This window comes from Arachis hypogaea, chromosome 7 (assembly GCF_003086295.3).
Source record: "Arachis hypogaea cultivar Tifrunner chromosome 7, arahy.Tifrunner.gnm2.J5K5, whole genome shotgun sequence".
Lineage (NCBI taxonomy): Eukaryota > Viridiplantae > Streptophyta > Magnoliopsida > Fabales > Fabaceae > Arachis > Arachis hypogaea.
In genome coordinates, this window is record NC_092042.1 from 16,171,656 (window position 1) to 16,190,112 (window position 18,457).

The 18,457-nt window shown below is 32.7% G+C and overlaps 1 protein-coding gene across 1 annotated transcript; it reads left to right on the plus strand.

Moving 5' to 3' along the window:
* The first annotated feature begins 8,779 nt into the window (after positions 1-8,779).
* LOC112702633 (cathecol O-methyltransferase 1-like) lies at positions 8,780-13,685 on the plus strand. Its single transcript, XM_025753763.2, has 4 exons — positions 8,780-9,199; positions 10,627-10,940; positions 11,175-11,239; positions 13,254-13,685. The coding sequence occupies exons 1-4, from the start codon at positions 8,844-8,846 to the stop codon at positions 13,548-13,550; spliced, it is 1,032 nt and encodes a 343-aa protein (XP_025609548.2). The 5' UTR covers positions 8,780-8,843; the 3' UTR covers positions 13,551-13,685.
* The last annotated feature ends 4,772 nt before the right edge of the window (positions 13,686-18,457 follow it).

Consider the following 18,457-nt stretch of genomic DNA (forward strand, 5'->3'; position numbering starts at 1 on the left):
GCTAGGAATAGACATTTGCTTTTTCAGCCCTTTAACTTGTTTTGAACTCTCTCAATGATTGTTTTGAAATTATCTTTTCCTCTTCTGTTGTTGTTTATGAGCGCTCCAAGGTAACATCCTAGGGCATTGCTTTTCTTGAACTCGGATCTTCTCAAAATTTCATTCTTTGTTTGGGCCGTGACATTTTTTGAGAACACTATAGATGATTTAGCTTAGTTGACCTTTATGCCTGCTGCCTGATGAAAGAGTCTCAAAATCTCCTTAATATTACTGATTTGTTAGGGGGAAGCCTCCGTAAAAAGCAACAAATCATCTGCGAACATCAAATGTGAAACTTCCAGTCCGTCTCTTCCCACTCTAATGGGATTCCAATTTCCTTTTCCTACTTCTTGTTCTATGTATTGGGATAATTTATCCATACATATCACAAAAAGATAGGGCGAAATTGGACCTTCTTGTCAAACTCCCCTAGTAGGGGAGAAGCAAACTTACCCCTGCATAGATTGGAAGTGTTATAGTCAACTTTGCATGTCTTGTCAATCAGATCTCCTATCCTTTTCAAGATTTTATCATTGTACAGCTCTATGGGCAAGCTAGGAAGTCTGATTTATGCTGTTATCTTGTCTATAAAAGTTAAGAGTGGGTTGAAGTTTGGTTCCCAGAGCCTGACTGCTAGGTAGTGATCATATATTTTCCATGGTCCATCAAGAAGAGCGTGGTCGAGATCTTCTTGAGCATAAAACTTGACGAGGTAGAAATCATTTCCCAAGTCGATAACATCAATACCTCGAAATCTGCCCTACATGATCTCAAGCCTTCTTTTCATGACAGCATAATTTATCTTTCTTCCTAGTAGTTTAACAATCAATGATCTCCACCATGGCTTCCATAGTTCTCTTTCAACCTTTTCACTTATGACGATGTTAAATAGTCCCTCCCCCATATCTTGCACTGTGACATCTGACTTCTCTATGTTGCTCTGGTTACCATTTGACTTGTCTTTTGCAGGTGTTGGGGCATCTTTTTTCTCGCTGTCCATTCTATTGTCTTCATCTTCTAAAGTATTATCTTCTAAGGGGTCAACTTTGCTTACTCTGGTTGAGCCCCTGACCATGCTTGCATATGTTTTCCTTGCTTGTTCTGGCTCCTCCTGCATCCAGTCTTCTACCCGAGGGATAAGTACAGTAGTTCCAGTGAAACCTTCGTTACCTTGTCTAATCTTTTTCACACTGCGTTGGAGGAGGTCTTGTTCTTGTTCCGTTGGTTGATGGTTGACCGGAGTACATTCCGGCCTCCCTAAATCAATCATGAGACTAAGTGGAAACGGGAACGAACAGCAAATGTACGGAGAGAAAGCTAACGGTCAATTTTTTAACTTTTTACATTCCAAACACACTTGTCAGGGAATGATTTGGCATGGTTCAAATGTTTTGTGGGAGCAATATTGGGGATGGCTTTGGTTTGGTTGGGGTAGGGTTTTATTATTAGATTGAAAAAATTGGGCAATTTTTCATTGAAAAAAAAGGTTAAAACGGTAACTTTTTATCTTTTTGTTTTTACTTTTGTCAATGAATCCATTTTTAATGAATACTTTTGATAGTTTAGTAAAATATTTTGAATAAACAAAAAGAAAGAAGAGGGAAACGTGTATTATATATTTTTGTTTTGGACAAAGTAAAATAAGCACAAACATATATAAATTGTACAATTATACTTTCCATTGCTTTTATTTATTTCTATCTTTTCTTTAAAAAAAAAATCCTTATATCAAGATCTTAATAAAATAGATAATATATAAAAGTGACAATTAAAACAAAAATAAAATAAAATAAAATAAAATAAAGTATTGCACATACCAACATCGGCGTGTATGCCATAAACCCTCCTATTTGATTGAAGGAAGATTTACATTAGGAGTAGAAATAGATTAAATGTGTCATATAGTTAACTATTCTGAACTTAACTTACTTAAAATTTGATTTGTTATTAAGTTTGGTTTGACTTAAAATCTAATAAAAAAATTTAACATTTTTTATAGAAATAAAAATTAAAAAATTATAATTTTAAAATTTTTCTAATATATATTATAATTATATATTTAATAAATAAAATCATAGTTTAATAAGAATATTAAAGTGTATTAATACGCTAATATATATAGATAGAGGTGGAATCGTGTGTTAATGTTGCAAATGTGAGAATGTATAAAATTAGTCTTACATTAAAAAAAATAAAAAATTTATAAAATGAGAGATCTATTAATTTATTATCTTAATGTTTTAAATTGTATGTGATGTCACAAAAATTAAATAGGTATTAAATTTTCTCAACAACGAAGATGCGACACATTAAATGTTTACGTAATTATTCTGTATTTTATATATTTTTACAAATTTTATATTTATTTAATTTAAATAAAAAAAATCCGGAAAGCGAGATATATGCACACATTTTTTCCGTGCATCAACAAAATGACATAAACCCTCCTATTTGATTGAAGTACGATGCACATGCGTAACTTTCATTGACAGATAGTCAATCACAAATTCACCATTCACAAGTGTTGTGCCAGAAACAGACTTAGAAGAGAAGTCATGTTTCTTTGTTTTTTGTTATCCTTTCTTGGATAATATTAGACCATCTTTTGTGGACAACGGAAAGTCGGAGAATGAGGAGTGTATATATATAACCATACATTAAGGGATGGTTTATCTGTTGAGGAAAGGATAAATAAGTTATTTATCTTTTAAATTTTTTAAAATTTAAAAATATATTTAAGTTTTTGACTTTTAAAATTTAGATATTGTTGTGATAAGGGATGAGTTGGATGCCCATTTTCAAAGAACCTCTTTTTACTAAGGAAGACTTAATTAAATGAAGGTTGAAAATGAATACATTTTACATGTATAAATAGAAGGCATCATCTGATGCATTTCACACAACACACAATCAATAATAACAACGTTCTCTCTCTCTTTTATATTCTCTCTCCTTACAAGTATTTTAAGTACTCTTTTCTCTTACTTTTATATTTAATATTAGTAAATATATTAATCATCTCTATTATATTGAGATAGTAATTCTAGTAAATATTACTACTTGGGTTATCTAATTATATTTTCATATTTTATTTGTTACTTCTTCCTTATTTATTTAGTTATTTTATAACACGTTATCAGCACGAGACTCTGATAAAATCTTTAGGAAGACTTCAGGTAACAAATTTTTTTATTATGTCGAAACTCTTTCATCTTGAATATAATGCTTTTGATATATTTGGAAATAATTATTTATCATGGATATAGATGTTGAAATCCATCTTGATTCAATGGATCTTGAAAATATCATTCAGGCTGAAAATAATACATCCCAGAAGGACAAAGTCAAAGCCATAATTTTCTTTCGTCGTCATCTTGACGTATGATTGAAAAATGAATATCCCACATTAATAGATCATGCAGATCTGTGGAAAGACTTTGAAGAAATGTACAATCATGTGATACTTCCTCAAGCCCAATATGTTAGGGAAAACTTTCTTGACCTTCCATGTCTCGAATGTGCTCCTGCAGCAGCAGTATTGAGAAAAAGAATTTAAAAATATTCTGATTTAATTTATTACTTTCTTGTTGCTGAACGCAACAATGAGTTACTTTTAAGGAATCATGAAGCACGCCCAGTTGGTGCCGCCCCATTTCCTGAAGTAAATGCGGCAATTAACCCAGAAGAGGTAAATGGCAAGATTTTGATAATAAGAAAAATTATGGAAGGAAAAAGAAATTATGTTCACAAGAAAGATCTCACCAGAAGTGGGATGAATAAAGAAATAATGGGCAAAGTATATCAATTGAGGATAAATGCTTCCGTTGTGGTGGAAAGGGTCATTGGTCACGTACCTGTCGTACCCCAAGGCACCTAGTTGATCTTTATCAAGCATCCTTGAAAAAGGATGACAAAGGAAAGGAAACAAATTTTGTTTCAAATGATGAAAATTCCACCACTCATTATGATGTATCTAATTTCTTTAAGGATTCTGAAGGAAATATTGACTATTTGATCAATGATGGAATAGTTTGATATATATATATATGTGTGTGTGTGTGTGTGTGTGTGTGTATGTTTGCTAAGTATTCATATGAATAATTTTAATGTGCATGTACTTCTACTCATTTTATTATTATTATTATCATTTGTTTTTGAAGAAAAATGGCAAGGTCATATTCTGAAGATATTTGCCTTGCGGATAGTGCAAGTTCGCACACTATTCTTAAAAGTGATGTATATTTTACCCATCTTGTGCCAAAAGAAGAATATGTTAATACTATTATTGGCTCAGGCAATGTGATAGAAGGCTCCGGAAGAGCTATAATTTTGTTTCCTGGAGGAACAAAATTTATAATAAATAATGCACTATTATCTACTAAGTTTCTGAGGAACTTGTTGAGTTTCAAAGATATTCGCCGAAATGGATATCATGTTGAGACGATGAATGAGGGAAATCATGAGTATTTATGTATCACAACTCATGATTCAAATAAGAAAGTTATATTAGAAAAATTACCCTCACTTTCATCTGGGTTGTATTATACCAAGATTAGTGCAATTGAATCACATGCCACTGTAAACCAGAAGTTTACTAGCCCAAATGAATTCATAACTTGGCACGACCGATTGGGTCATCCGGGAACAACCATGATGAGGAGAATTATTGAAAACTCTCATGGACATTCACTAAAGAACTAGAAGATTCTTAAAACTAGTGAATTTTGTTATGCTGCATGTTCTCAGGGAAAGTTAATTTTAAGGCCATTACCAGTAAAGATTGGATTTGAGTCGCCTGAATTCCTAGAAAGGATTCAAGGTGATATATATGTGGACCTATTCATCCACCATGTGGATCTTTTAGATATTTTATGGTCCTAATAGACGCATCTTCGAGATGATCACATGTGTGCTTATTATCTTCTCGCAACCTGGCGTTTGCGAGATTACTGGCTCAAATTATTATATTAAAGGCACAATTTCCAGAAAATCTAATCAAAGCAATTCATCTTGATAATGCTGGTGAATTTACTTCCCAAGCTTTTGATGCTTATTGTATGGCTAATGGAATAAGTGTTGAACATCCAGTAGCTTATGTTCACACACAAAATGGGTTAGCAGAGTCACTTATTAAACGACTCCAATTAATTGCTAGACCCCTTACTTATGAGAACAAATCTCCCAACCTCGGTTTGGGGGCATGCTGTTTTACATGCCGCAGCACTTATTCGTTTGAGGCCAACAGGTTATCATCAGTTCTCTCCTATGCAATTAGCTTTTGGCCAGCAGCCAAATGTTTCCTATTTAAGAATATTTGGATGTGCGATATATGTTCCCATTGCACCACCTAATCGCACCAAAATGGGACCCCAAAGAAAATTGGGAATATATGTTGGATATGATTCTCCCTCTATAGTGAGGTATCTTGAGATACAAACTGGATATGTATTTAAAGCCCGGTTTGCGGATTGTCATTTTGATGAATCAAAATTTCCAACATTAGGGGGAGAGAATAAGTTTCCTGAAAAGGAACTTAACTGGAATGCATCATCGTTGATGCATTTAGATCCTCGATCAGGGCAATGTGAACTGGAAGTTCAAAAGATTATACATTTGCAAAGAGTAGCAAATGAATTGCCTGATGCATTTTCCGATACAAAGAGGATTACCAAATCTTATATACCAGAGGAAAATGCCCCCATTCGAATTAATGTCCCAGTAGGACAAGTAGCCACTGAAGCAAATTCACGCCAGAAGCGTGACAGGCCTGTCGGTTCCAAAGATAAAAATCCTCGAAAGTGAAAAGAGGTAAATACTATTCCTGTTGAAAAAGACATAGTAGAGACACCTGTAGTTGTCCAAAATTCTGATATAATGTTAACACCAGAAGACGTTCAGGTACCTGAAAATTGTGAAAATGACGAGATCTCGATAAATTATGTCTTTACAGGAGAGAAATGGGACCGAAATAAGACAATTGTCAATAAAATATTTGCATATAATGTGGCATTAGATATCATGCATGAAAGTAAGGATCTTGAGCCAAGATCAGTTGAAGAATGTCGACAAAGGAATGATTGGCCAAAATGGAAAGAAGCCATGAAGGCTGAATTAGACTCACTTGCAAAACGTGAAGTCTTTGGACCTGTAGTCCGTACACCTGAAGATGTAAAACCTGTTGGATATAAGTGGATATTTGTGAGAAAACGAAATGAGAAAAATGAAGTTGTGCGCTATAAAGACCGACTTGTGGCACAAGATTTTTCACAAAGGCCCGGTATAGATTATGAAGAAACGTATTCCCCTGTAGTGGATGCGATAACATTGCGTTATTTGGTCAGTTTATCTGCATATCATAAACTACATATGCATTTAATGGATGTGGTAACAGCCTATTTATACGGCTCATTAGATAGGGATATCTATATGAAAGTCCCTGAAGGATTAAAGATATCTAAACCATCCAATGAATATTCGCAAGGGTTATACTCAGTCAAATTGCAAAGATCTTTATATGGTCTAAAGCAATCTGGACGAATGTGGTATAATCGTCTTACTGAGTATCTAGCCAAAAATGGATTCAAGAATGATGATATCTGTCCATGTGTTTTCACAAAGAAAACCGCATCTGGATTCATTATAATTGCTGTGTATGTTGATGATTTAAATATCATTGGGACTCCTGAAGAGATTCCAACAATTATAAAAACTTTGAAAGAAGAGTTTGAGATGAAAGATCTTGGAAGGACTAAATTTTGTCTCGGCCTGCAGATCGAGCATACAAAAAATGGGATCTTTATTCATCAAGCGACATACACAGAGAAGATCTTGAAAAGATTTTATATGGATAAATCACATCCATTAAGTACCCCAATGATCGTAAGATCTTTGGATGTGAAAAAGGATCAATTCCGCCCTAAAGAAGAAAATGAAGATATCTTTGGTCCTGAAGTACCATATCTTAGTGCCATTGGAGCGCTAATGTATCTTGCTAATAATACGCGACCTGACATATCATTCGCGGTGAATTTACTAGCAAGGTATAGTTCCTCTCCAACCAGAAGACATTGGAGTGGAATCAAACAAATTTTTCGATATCTTCATGGAACGGTTGATATGTGATTGCTTTATCCCTATGGATCCAAGTCACAACTAGTTGGTTATGCAGATGCTGGCTACTTGTCTGATCTACGTAAAGGGAGATCTCAAACAGGATATCTGTTTACATATGGTGGAACAGCTATATCATGGAGGTCCACGAAACAAATGATAGTAGCAACCTCCTCCAATCATGCTGAAATACTGGCGATTCATGAAGCTAGTCGCGAGTGTTTTTGGCTGAGGAGTCTGATTCAATATATTTTGTCATCATGTGGACTGATTGATCATAAGATAGCTCCAACTGTCCTGTTTGAAGATAATACAGCATGCATTGCTCAACTTAAAGGCGGATATATCAAAGGTGATAGAACAAAGCATATTTCTTCCAAATTCTTCTTCACTCATGATCTTCAAAATCAAGGGACAATTGATGTCCAACAGATCCGCTCAAGTGATAATCTGGCAGATTTATTCACAAAGTCACTCCCAAAATCTTCTTTTAAAAGATTGGTACAACAGATTGGGATGCGCCGATTTCGAGATATAAAATAATGTCGGCAAGAGGGGGAGACTGTACTCTTTTTTCCTTGGTCTGTTTTTTTCCATTGGGTTTTTCTTAACAAGGTTTTTAATGAGGCAGTCCCCATCACTAAAGGATATTGTACTCTTTTTCCTTCACTAAGGTTTTTTTCCCACTGGGTTTTTCTTTAGGAAGGTTTTAACGAGGCAATAATCCTAAATGGTCATCCAAGGGGGAGTGTTGTGATAAGGGATGAGTTGGATGCCCATTTTCAAAGAACCTCTCTTTACCAGGGATGACTTAATTAAATGAAGGTTGAAAATGAATACATTTTACATGTATAAATAGAAGACATCATCTGATGCATTTCACACAACACACAATCAATAATAACAACGTTCTCTCTCTCTTTTATATTCTCTCTCCTTACAAGTATTTTAAGTATTCTTTTCTCTTACTTTTATATTTAATATTAGTAAATATATTAATCATCTCTATTATATTGAGATAGTAATTCTAGTAAATATTACTATTTGAGTTATCTAATTATATTTCCATATTTTATTTGTTACTTCTTCCTTATTTATTTAGTTATTTTATAACAGATATATTAATTTTTTATGTTCACTTGATCTATTAGACTTAACAGAAAAATTAAATGTGATTCTCATTATACTGACTTGGTTAATACGGATACACACGTAAAAAAATTTTTAAAATTGGACAAATTAAACTTAAGAATTAGTATGTCCAAATTTTAAAAAAGTCAAAAAACTTAAATATATTTTTAAATTCTCATAAATTTTTTCTTTTCTTTTCTATCCTAATAATAAGATTGCAATGTATCTTGTTTAAATAAATTGTCCTATTTTTGTTAATTCTTTTGTGTATTTTTTATTTTTTAAAAATTCATCGATAAAAAATTTTTATACGATATACAAGAGACATTTTTTATTTGTCCGTGCAATTCCGAGAAACAGTATATATTTGGTCTCATGAGAGGAATATTTTATAAGTTCACTTCAAAATATAACTACACACATTACATTACTTGCACTCCATCCTGCTTTAATTTCGTCCCCATTCACAAATGGCTCCAGTATCAGAATCCGATGCAAAACTACTTGAGCTCCTCAAGCTACCACAAGATGAAGAAGAAGTAGATGGCTTCTTGTTTTCTCAAATGGCATGGTCAATTGTGGTTCCAATGGCTTTGAGGACCACAATAGAGCTTCGTGTATTTGACATCATAGCAAAAGAAGGCAAAGGTGCAAAGCTCTCAGCAAAAGACATTGTTGATCACATTGGAACCAACAACCCTGAAGCAGCATCAATGTTGGATCGTGTTCTTAGGCTTCTTGCAAGTCATTCATTACTGTCTTGTTCTGTTGTTAAAGATCCAGAAAGCTCTAATAACTTGCATCACAGGCTGTATAGCCTCTCACCTGTTTCCAAATACTTTGTGACTGATGCTGATGATGGTGTATCTTTGGGACCTTCCTTGTTGCTGCATCTAGATAAAGTCTTTACCCAAAGTTGGTTAGTATATAAATAGATACATATCATTCAAAATTAGTTATCAAATAGAATATATATTAAAATATAAAATAAATATTAAAAATGAATTAAATATATGTATTTTTTATACATATATATAATAACTATATGTACAAATTTTTTTATCAATTAAATTGGTCAAACATTAATAACAAAAATTATTTTTATCATTCTCAATTATCTACCCACCTAAATTTTATTGTTCAGGTTAGTTATTAGATTTAGTTCACAACAAAACTTATACATATTTTTAAATTTCTGGGAGAAGAGCGGAATAAAAAAAGATAATATTATATGAAATTGTTGTATTGAAATTGTGTTTTACATGATACAAAAGTCATGTTATTTATAACGATACTTTCAACTAATCTCGTAAATATCTATTTACTAACTACTAGTTATTACTGAGTTAACTTCCAACTACTAACAACTCTAATAATATTTTAATATGCCCCCACAAGTTGGTGGATGGAACATGTCAATAATCCCCAACTTAGATAAGTTTCGATGAGATGGTTGGGAAGATGCATGTGACTCGGTAACGCAGAGAAGAGGCATGTGGCGCGAGACGCAGACAAAGAAAAAGAGCAGTGCGACGTGGATGGCAATTCGGTCATGACAGAAGGGAGGAACAGGGCTTCTTTGAGCGGCGTGCAGTGACGCAGAGGAGACGATGCGTGCGATGCGGTGACGCAGAGGAAGAATACGCGTGCGACGTAGTGACGCAGAAGAAACGATGCATGCGATGTGGTGACGCAGAGGAAGAAGATGTGTTTGGTGGCGGATGCCAGTGATTTTTGACCTGTTGAACTCAAAAAAAATGGGAAGGAGACGTCGGGGACGCCGCGACGACCGGCAGTGTTTTGAATAGATAGATAAAGAGAGGAAGAAACAAGGCTACTTCTCTCGTTCGGTGTTTGAGAGTAAGACAACCAGGGAAGAAAAAAAGAGAGAAGAAAGGAGACGTCAGGTTGGGACGCCGCGAATAGCAGAATAAAAGAAGATAATATTATATGAAATTGTTGTATTGAAATTGTGTTTTACATAATACAAAAGTCATGATATTTATAACGATATTTTTAACTAAATTCATAAATATCTATCTACTAACTACTAACTATTACTCACTTAATTCCCAACTACTAACAACTCTAATAATATTTTAATACATATCATATATTTCTCATAGCTACTATAACCATACAAATTTATTAGAAAAATACTAGAGAATTATTAAAATTTATTGTATTTTTATCGTCATTTAATCATCAATTTAATTTTTTTATTTTAATTTTTTTAATCTAATAATCCAACAATATATTTTATCATATATTTTTAAATATTGTTGGCTAAACTTTTTAAGTAATGCTAAACTTTTCTAATTGTTTACATATGTTTTGTATCGTTAGGAATGAATTGAAAGGAGCGATCCTTGAAGGAGGTATACCATTCAATAGGGCTCATGGCATGCATGTTTTCGAGTATGCAAAAATTGATCCTAGGTTCAACGAGGTCTTCAACAAAGCAATGCACAACTCCTCCACTTTATTAATGAAGAGGATTCTTGATGTCTACAAAGGCTTCGACCACATCAATAAATTAGTGGATGTTGGTGGTGGTGTTGGGGCAACTATCAAACTAATCACTTCCAAACACCCTCATATTCTTGGTATCAATTTTGATTTGCCTCATGTCATAGAATGTGCCTCAGCCTATGATGATGGTATGTGTGATACTTTATTTGTTTGATTATTTTAGCCCGCGTTTTCACTTTTTTTTTCTCCATTTATTCTTTCATTGAAGGTTCAATAATTCTTTAGATATATTGTTTTAAGATAGAAAATAGATAAAGCAAAACAGAACGAAGTATATATATAATTGTTCAGTAGTATATATAAATTTTTCCTTTTAAAGGAAATATGACCAATGACAATTGTATTTTCTAATAATGTTGCAGGCGTGGAGCACATGGGAGGAGATATGTTTGAGAGTGTTCCTAATGGAGATGCCATTTTCATGAAGGTGGGAGGAATATATATTATGCTTTTTTGGACTAATTTTTTATATATATTGTTTTAGTGATGGTGAATCACTTAAATATTAGTGAATCACCTTAAATTTAAATATTGAATGATTTAATATTTAACAAATTTTTAAGGGCGTCTGTGATACAAATAATTTGTCAGAATATTTTTTATTCAAAAAATATAATTTGTGAGAGACGTATTCCGAATTCGCAAGGTGCGTATTATATAAAAAAAATTATTCGTAAAAATATAATAATTCACAGACAACATATTATCAATACACAAAAAATATATTATCAATTTCCAACTTTCTATTAAATACTGTTATGTTAATTTACTTAGCTGAGATAATTAGTCCTAAGAACTTAAAAATCTATTTTAGAGAGAGAGTCTGATTTGTTAACCATATATAATTTTATATTAGGCTCTATTTTTTTAAATGAATAACTAGCAAAAATGATGTGACATAAGTCTTCTAAATATTCCTTTAATCAAGGATAAGAAAGATACTATCGATCAATCATGCATTTGAGGTTAATTATAAGAGAAATGATAAAAGATTTTTTTTTTTGTGGGGTACATATACTTTAAATTTTAAATCTCATTATTTCATTATCATAGTATATATAAAACATAACATCCGCTAATAAAATAATGAAATATATACATTATTGTTATTTGTATATTTTTTTATACGGATTAATAGTTAAATTAGTTCCTAAAAAATAATATATTTTTTAAATTTATTTTTAAAAGATTTTTTCAATCAAATTGGTCTTTCAAAAATTGTGAATTAATCATATTTGTCTTCTAGTCATTTTATTAATAATTTTTTTTCAAAAATTGATGTCGTAAAATATTAATTGATAAATATATAATACCAGTTGATATGTCTAATTGAATATTGACTAAATATATTTATGAAAATTTATTAATTTAGTCATTTTTTCTAATTACAAAAATCAAATTCCTAATATAACCTAGTGACTAAATTGATAGATTTTCGTAAACATATTTAGTCAACGTTTAATTGAATATGTTAAGTGTCATGTATGCTATTAGTTAACATTTCATATCATTAATCGTTACCGAAAATTGTGAGTGGAGTAACAAGGATAGATATGACTATTTCATAATCTTTAAAGGATCAATTTGATTGAAAAAACTTTTCAGAGACAAATTTAAAAAATACCTTATCTTTCATGGACTAATTTGACTATTAACCCTATCTATTTTGGGTAAAGTATTATTTTGGTTCTCAATATTTGGGTTGAATTCTAATTTAGTCTCTAATGTTTCAGACGTCCTATTTTAGTCCTAAAAAATTTTAAACGTCCTATTTTAATCCCAAAAAAAATTTTAAACAGGTTTAATATTGTTCCATCATGCATTAAATTTGACACAAATAATTCGCATATTAAAAACAAATAACATTCAATTTCAGTATGTAAGTAAAATCAATTCACCTACGATCATTAATATAAAAAAAAATTTCTTTAATTTTGAAACGTTAATAATTAATTGTTAGGATTTGAGGTTTTGTACAACAAGAAAATTGAATAAAAAAAATATTCTAAGAAAATTTTGGTTATATTTTTCTAACACATGAAAAAAGATATGACTTAACTAGTACGATTAGTGTCAATTTTAATGATAGGATCACATTAATCCTGTTTAAAACTTTTTTGGGACTGAAATAAGATATTTAAAACGTTAGGACCAAAGTAAAATTTAGCCTAAATGTTAGAAACCAAAATAATACTTTACCTATTTTTTTATATAAAACACGAACATTTTATCTTTTTTTTTTTTTACCTGTTATCAATAGTTTTAATATCAAAAAATAAAAAATTCCACTATACAAGAAATAGAAACGTATACAAAGATAGTGCATATAATATTTTTATAAAAAAAATAAAAGAACAAAAAATACGAATCTCATAAACATTAATTATATTATCATATCATATATTTGATTTCATAGATTTGTCGAACCGAAAATTTTGTAGACAATACTTCATGATTGGGGAGATGAAGAATGTTTGAAGATACTGAAAAATTGCCTCAAGGCTATTCCGAATGATGGAAAGGTTATTGTGGTGGAAACAATGGTTCCCATTGTTGCTGAGCCAACATCTCTTGCCAAGAATGCTTTTAGAAATGATGTTATCATGATGACTCAAATGCCCGGAGGGATTGAGAGAACAAAACAAGATTTCATGGACTTAGCACATGGATCTGGATTTAGTGGCATAAGATTTGTGTGTTGTGTCTCTAGTTTCTGGGTCATGGAGTTCTACAAGTAATTCCACACGCGTGTATTACTACTTGTTAGACTATATTTGTATTTTGAAATGTTTATAATGTTTTTGTCTAGTTGTTTCAATCGAATAAGTGTTTGTGTTTGTTTGGATAGCATATCTTTTTAAGAAATAATTTTTTTAAATATAATTTTATATATTTAAAGCACGTTCCAAAAATGCATTTTAATAGAAATAAAATGTTGAATTTAAAATAAACACAATAATCAGAAGTAAAACGTCGATCATCTACATTCGAGCTCCCAGTCTACATTTACAAAACTAAATATGTGAAAATGAGTAGAAGGATTAAAGAGAATTTCTTAGTCAATACTATCTGCTAAGTAACGACAGATTTGCTTGACTGATTTTCAATGAGTTACCAAGAGATTATACATATATTGACTTACTTTGTTCATTGAGAAAGCAATCTCAAGATGAGTTAGAGTACAATACTGCAGTACTTCCACAATGGATCGATATTGTGAGGGATAGGGTATCAAAAATCTTCAGAGGCGGAGTTTCCTGTGGGGATCGCCCCAAATGTGGACCCAATGATGGAGAATTTTTTTTGTGAGGATGAGGATGGGATCGAAATTCTTCTGAAACAGGCGCGGGGACCCGAACGGAGATCCCCGCCCCATTCCCGATAATTTTTCGAATTTTTGAACTTACTTAATAACCCCTACTTTATTTCTAATATAGAGATTTTTTTAGTAATTTCACTCATTGAAAAATCCTAATCCTATTGTTCAAAATTTTATTTTATGGACTATGATTTGCTGTATTATATTTCTAAACTTATAATCTTGAATAAGATATGTTTGTGTGTTTGTAATAATATTTTGTAGTTTGTTTTTTTATTTTTTTTTATAATTTTTATTATAATTTCCTTATAAATATTAAACATAGGAAGATGGAAAATGGGGCCTCGCGGAAAACGTGGGGGACGCGGAGAACGAGGATGTGGATAATTATTCTCCCATGACGGAGAACGGGGTGGAAATTGGAATTAATTCTGGCGGCGAGGACGGGGAGCAGGGAGGCATCCCCCGCCCCCGCCCCGCCTCCGCCCCGCCTCGCTCGCCCCTTTGACATCCCTAGTGAGGGATCAGAATGAGACTCTGAGCCATGCTAGGACAATTTCTCAAAGGTGTAATTATTCTCTTGATTCCTATAATTTTACTAAATTTTCAATTAGATTTCTATATTTTTTCTTTTTAATTGAGTCCCTACACTACTTTTAATTTTGTAATTAGGTCCTTTTCATATCAAAAACGTTAAAATTAATAGAATATTTCTCCCAAAATACATGCGATTAAAGATCTAGTTAGGTTTTTAATTATGAATACCTCTAATTTGCAAAGAAATATTAAGTTAACTCTAACATTTTTTACACTAGGAAGGACTTAATTATAAAATTAAAAGTAGTATAATGACCTAATTGAAAGAAACCAAAGTATAAATACCTAATTAAAAATTTGATAAAACTATAGAAACTAACAGAATAATTAAATCTTTCTCAAAAGTGATCATTGGAGTTAGAATAGGTCTAGCATCTGCCATACCAGTCCTATAAAATAATTCTCAAATATATTTTCCTTGCAAGAAATGATAAGAACCAAATTCTAATTTTGTTACTTCAATACTAAAAAAATAGTTAAAATTTTCAAGAGTTTTAAGAATAAAATTTCATTTAATTTGAACATAAAAAAAAAAAGAAATGGCTTGTTGATTATTTCTTATAACTAAGACATCATCAACATAGATCATTGGATAGTTACCTAGTTCAATCACAGTCACTAGTTGAATTGGTCACAACCAACTAAATATATAAATTTATGATAAAAATTTAAATTTAAAAATAAATAAAAAATACAAATAAAAAATTACATCTTAAAATGATTTATAATCATAATGAATGAATTTAAAATAAATAATTACATTCAATAAGATACTATTTCTTTTATGGTGAAGGGGCCAAATGGCCCAAAAACCAAAAAACATATTACTCTCTTAGAACTCTAGCAAACATAACATTTTGAAGGTTTTTGATGGGCTAGAGAAGGAGGGTTGAATCTATGTTTTTCTTTTAACTATATTAATAAAGCCTCAGACCACCCAACTTTTAACTTAGCTTCTGTTTGGTTTGCGTATTAGATTATGCAAGAGACAATTTCGTTTTGTCTCATAATCTTGAAAGAACAGAATCAGAACAAAGAAGAAGAAGCTGACACAGTCATGTATCTTGGTTCAGTTGTCTAGTGCAATGTAACCTACATCCAGTTTCTACCGCAATGTTGGTGAAATTTTCACTATCTTTCCAAGTATTACATACACTAATCCCAAGAGCTCAACATAATCCTATCAGAGACACATCAAACTTCAACATAAACTTAACTTAGCTATGTAACTACCTAGACTCAATACACTAAGTGCTTACCCAACTTAGCAAGGGATACCTTTTAAGTACATGACACAAAACAAAAAATATAACCAAAAGAAATCTGAAATCAATCTTGCCTTTCTCTCAAGTATTTCTCTCAGCCTTTTCTCTCAATGGCTTTTATTCAGTGCCTCTCTCTCTTTTGCTTTTTACCACATATTGAATGCAAAGAAAGATATAATGTTGAAACAGAAACACAAACAGTAAACCATGAAGGAGACGATGATTCATAGCCTTGACTCTATGCGTTAAACCCAACTTCTGAACTCAAAATGTTGTTCTTCATCTTGGCGGAGTTTTCCTTTAGTGTAGGTACAATGCTTCCAAGACTTCAAACTTTGTTGTGAGGTTTTCACTTGGTGCACGGATTTGCGATCATCAACAATGGCTCCAATGACTTGGTAGCTTCTCACACGTGAATTAAACTTAGTCACAACTCCGCACAACTAACCAGCAAGTGCACTGGGTCATCCAAGTAATACCTTACGTGAGTAATGGTCGATCCCACGGAGATTGTTGGTATGAAGCAAGCTATGGTCATCTTGTAAATCTCAGTCAGGCGGATAATAATTGGTTATGGGAAATATAAAGAGATACTTGCTTAAATAATAAAGGATAGAACTACTTATGTAAATTAATGGTGGGAATTTCAGATAAGCGTATGGAGATGCTTGTCCCTATTGAATCTCTGCTTTCCTACTGCTTTCATCCAGTCCTTCTTACTCTTTTCCATGGCAAGCTGTATGTAGGACATCACCGTTGTCAATGGCTACATCCCATCCTCTCAGTGAAAATGGTCTAAATGCTCTGTCACAGCACGACTAATCATCTGTCGGTTCTCAATAAGGTTGGAATAGAATCCCGTGATTCTTTTGCGTCTGTCACTAACGCCCAGCCTTCATGAGTTTGAAGCTCGTCACAGTCATTCAATCCCGGAATCCTACTCAGAATACCACAGACAAGGTTAGACTTTCCGGATTCCCATGAATGCCGCCATAAATTCTAGCTTATACCACGAAGATTCTGATTAAGGAATCCAAGAGATATGCGCCCGGTCTAAGGTAGAATGGAAGTGGTTGTCAATCACGCGCGTTCATAGGTGAGAATGATGATGAGTGTCACAGATCATCACATTCATCAAGTTGAAGTGCAACGAATATCTTAGAATAGGAATAAATCGAATTAAATAGAAAATAATAGTAATTGCATTAAAACTTGAGGTACAGCAGAGCTCCACACCCTTAATCTATGGTGTGTAGAAACTCCACCGTTGAAAATACATAAGTAAAAGGTCCAGGCATGGCCAAATGGCCAGCCCCCATGATCTGAGAACTAAACATCCCAAGATGTCTAATACAATAGTAAACTATCCTATTTATACTAGACTAGCTACTAGGGTTTACAGGAGTAAGTAATTGATGCATAAATCCACTTCCAGGGCCCACTTGGTGTATGTTTGGGCTGAGCTTGATCTATCCACGAGATGAGGCTTCTTTTGGAGTTGAACGCCAAGTTGTAACGTGTTTTGGGCGTTCAACTCTGGTTCGTGACGTGTTTCTGGCGTTTGACTCCAAAATGCAACATGGAACTGGCGTTGAGCGCCAGTTTATGTCATCTAATCACGAATAAAGTATGGACTATTATATATTGCTGGAAAGCTCTAGATGTATACTTTCTAACGCCGTTGAGAGCGCGCCATTTAGAGTTCTGTAGCTCCAGAAAATCCATTTTGAGTGCAGGAAGGTCAGATTCCAACAGCATCAGCAGTCCTTTGTCAGCCTCCTATCAGAGTTTTGCTCAGGTCCCTCAATTTTAGCCAGAAAATACCTGAAATCAAAGAAAAACACACAAACTCATAGAAAAATCCAGACATTTATATTTGTGCTTTTTTCATTGATTCACAGTAGAGATGTTCAGCTACCATTTTTTCATTTTTTCCAAAATGGTGGTGCAGAGAGTAGGAGAAAATATGAAGCAATTAACTTGTATGCAATTAGAAACAAATTACCTTTAATCTTTGAACTTGCTTAGCATGCTTTTGATTTGCTTGATTTGACATTTGCTTCCTTGATTAGCTTTTTATTTCTTCCTCTTTGGCATTTAAACACAAAAGTGAAGCTCTCTCTCTTCAAGTGTTTTCCTGAAGTGAACTTAGTAAGGTTTAGGGTTGCTTCTCTTTTGCTTGAAAGCTAATGGGTTGAGTTAGTGGATCATCATCCATTCAGCAACCTTGAGTGTATTTGGTTTCATAGGTTTGGGTTGCAACAAAAACAATTTAGACCTACACACTTAAACACTTCATCAAACTCACTTGCGTTATTAACCCAATTTGTTATTTATTAACCAAATGGAATTATCTCCTACAGAATCGTCTGCTACAGCTGGTTGAGGATCACGTTGCGCAACATTATCCTTTTCTTGATTTTGGGGTTTATTTTTGTTGCTTTCCACTTGATTTCCTACATCA

Excerpts from the sequence above, each read along its gene's own strand:
- LOC112702633 (XM_025753763.2), top strand. The coding sequence starts at position 8,844 with ATGGCATGGTCAATTGTGGTTCCAATGGCTTTGAGGACCACAATAGAG. Across the intron at positions 9,200-10,626 it reads AAAGTCTTTACCCAAAGTTG|GAATGAATTGAAAGGAGCGA; the intron begins GTTAGTATATAA and ends TTGTATCGTTAG. Across the intron at positions 11,240-13,253 it reads GAGATGCCATTTTCATGAAG|ACAATACTTCATGATTGGGG; the intron begins GTGGGAGGAATA and ends AAAATTTTGTAG.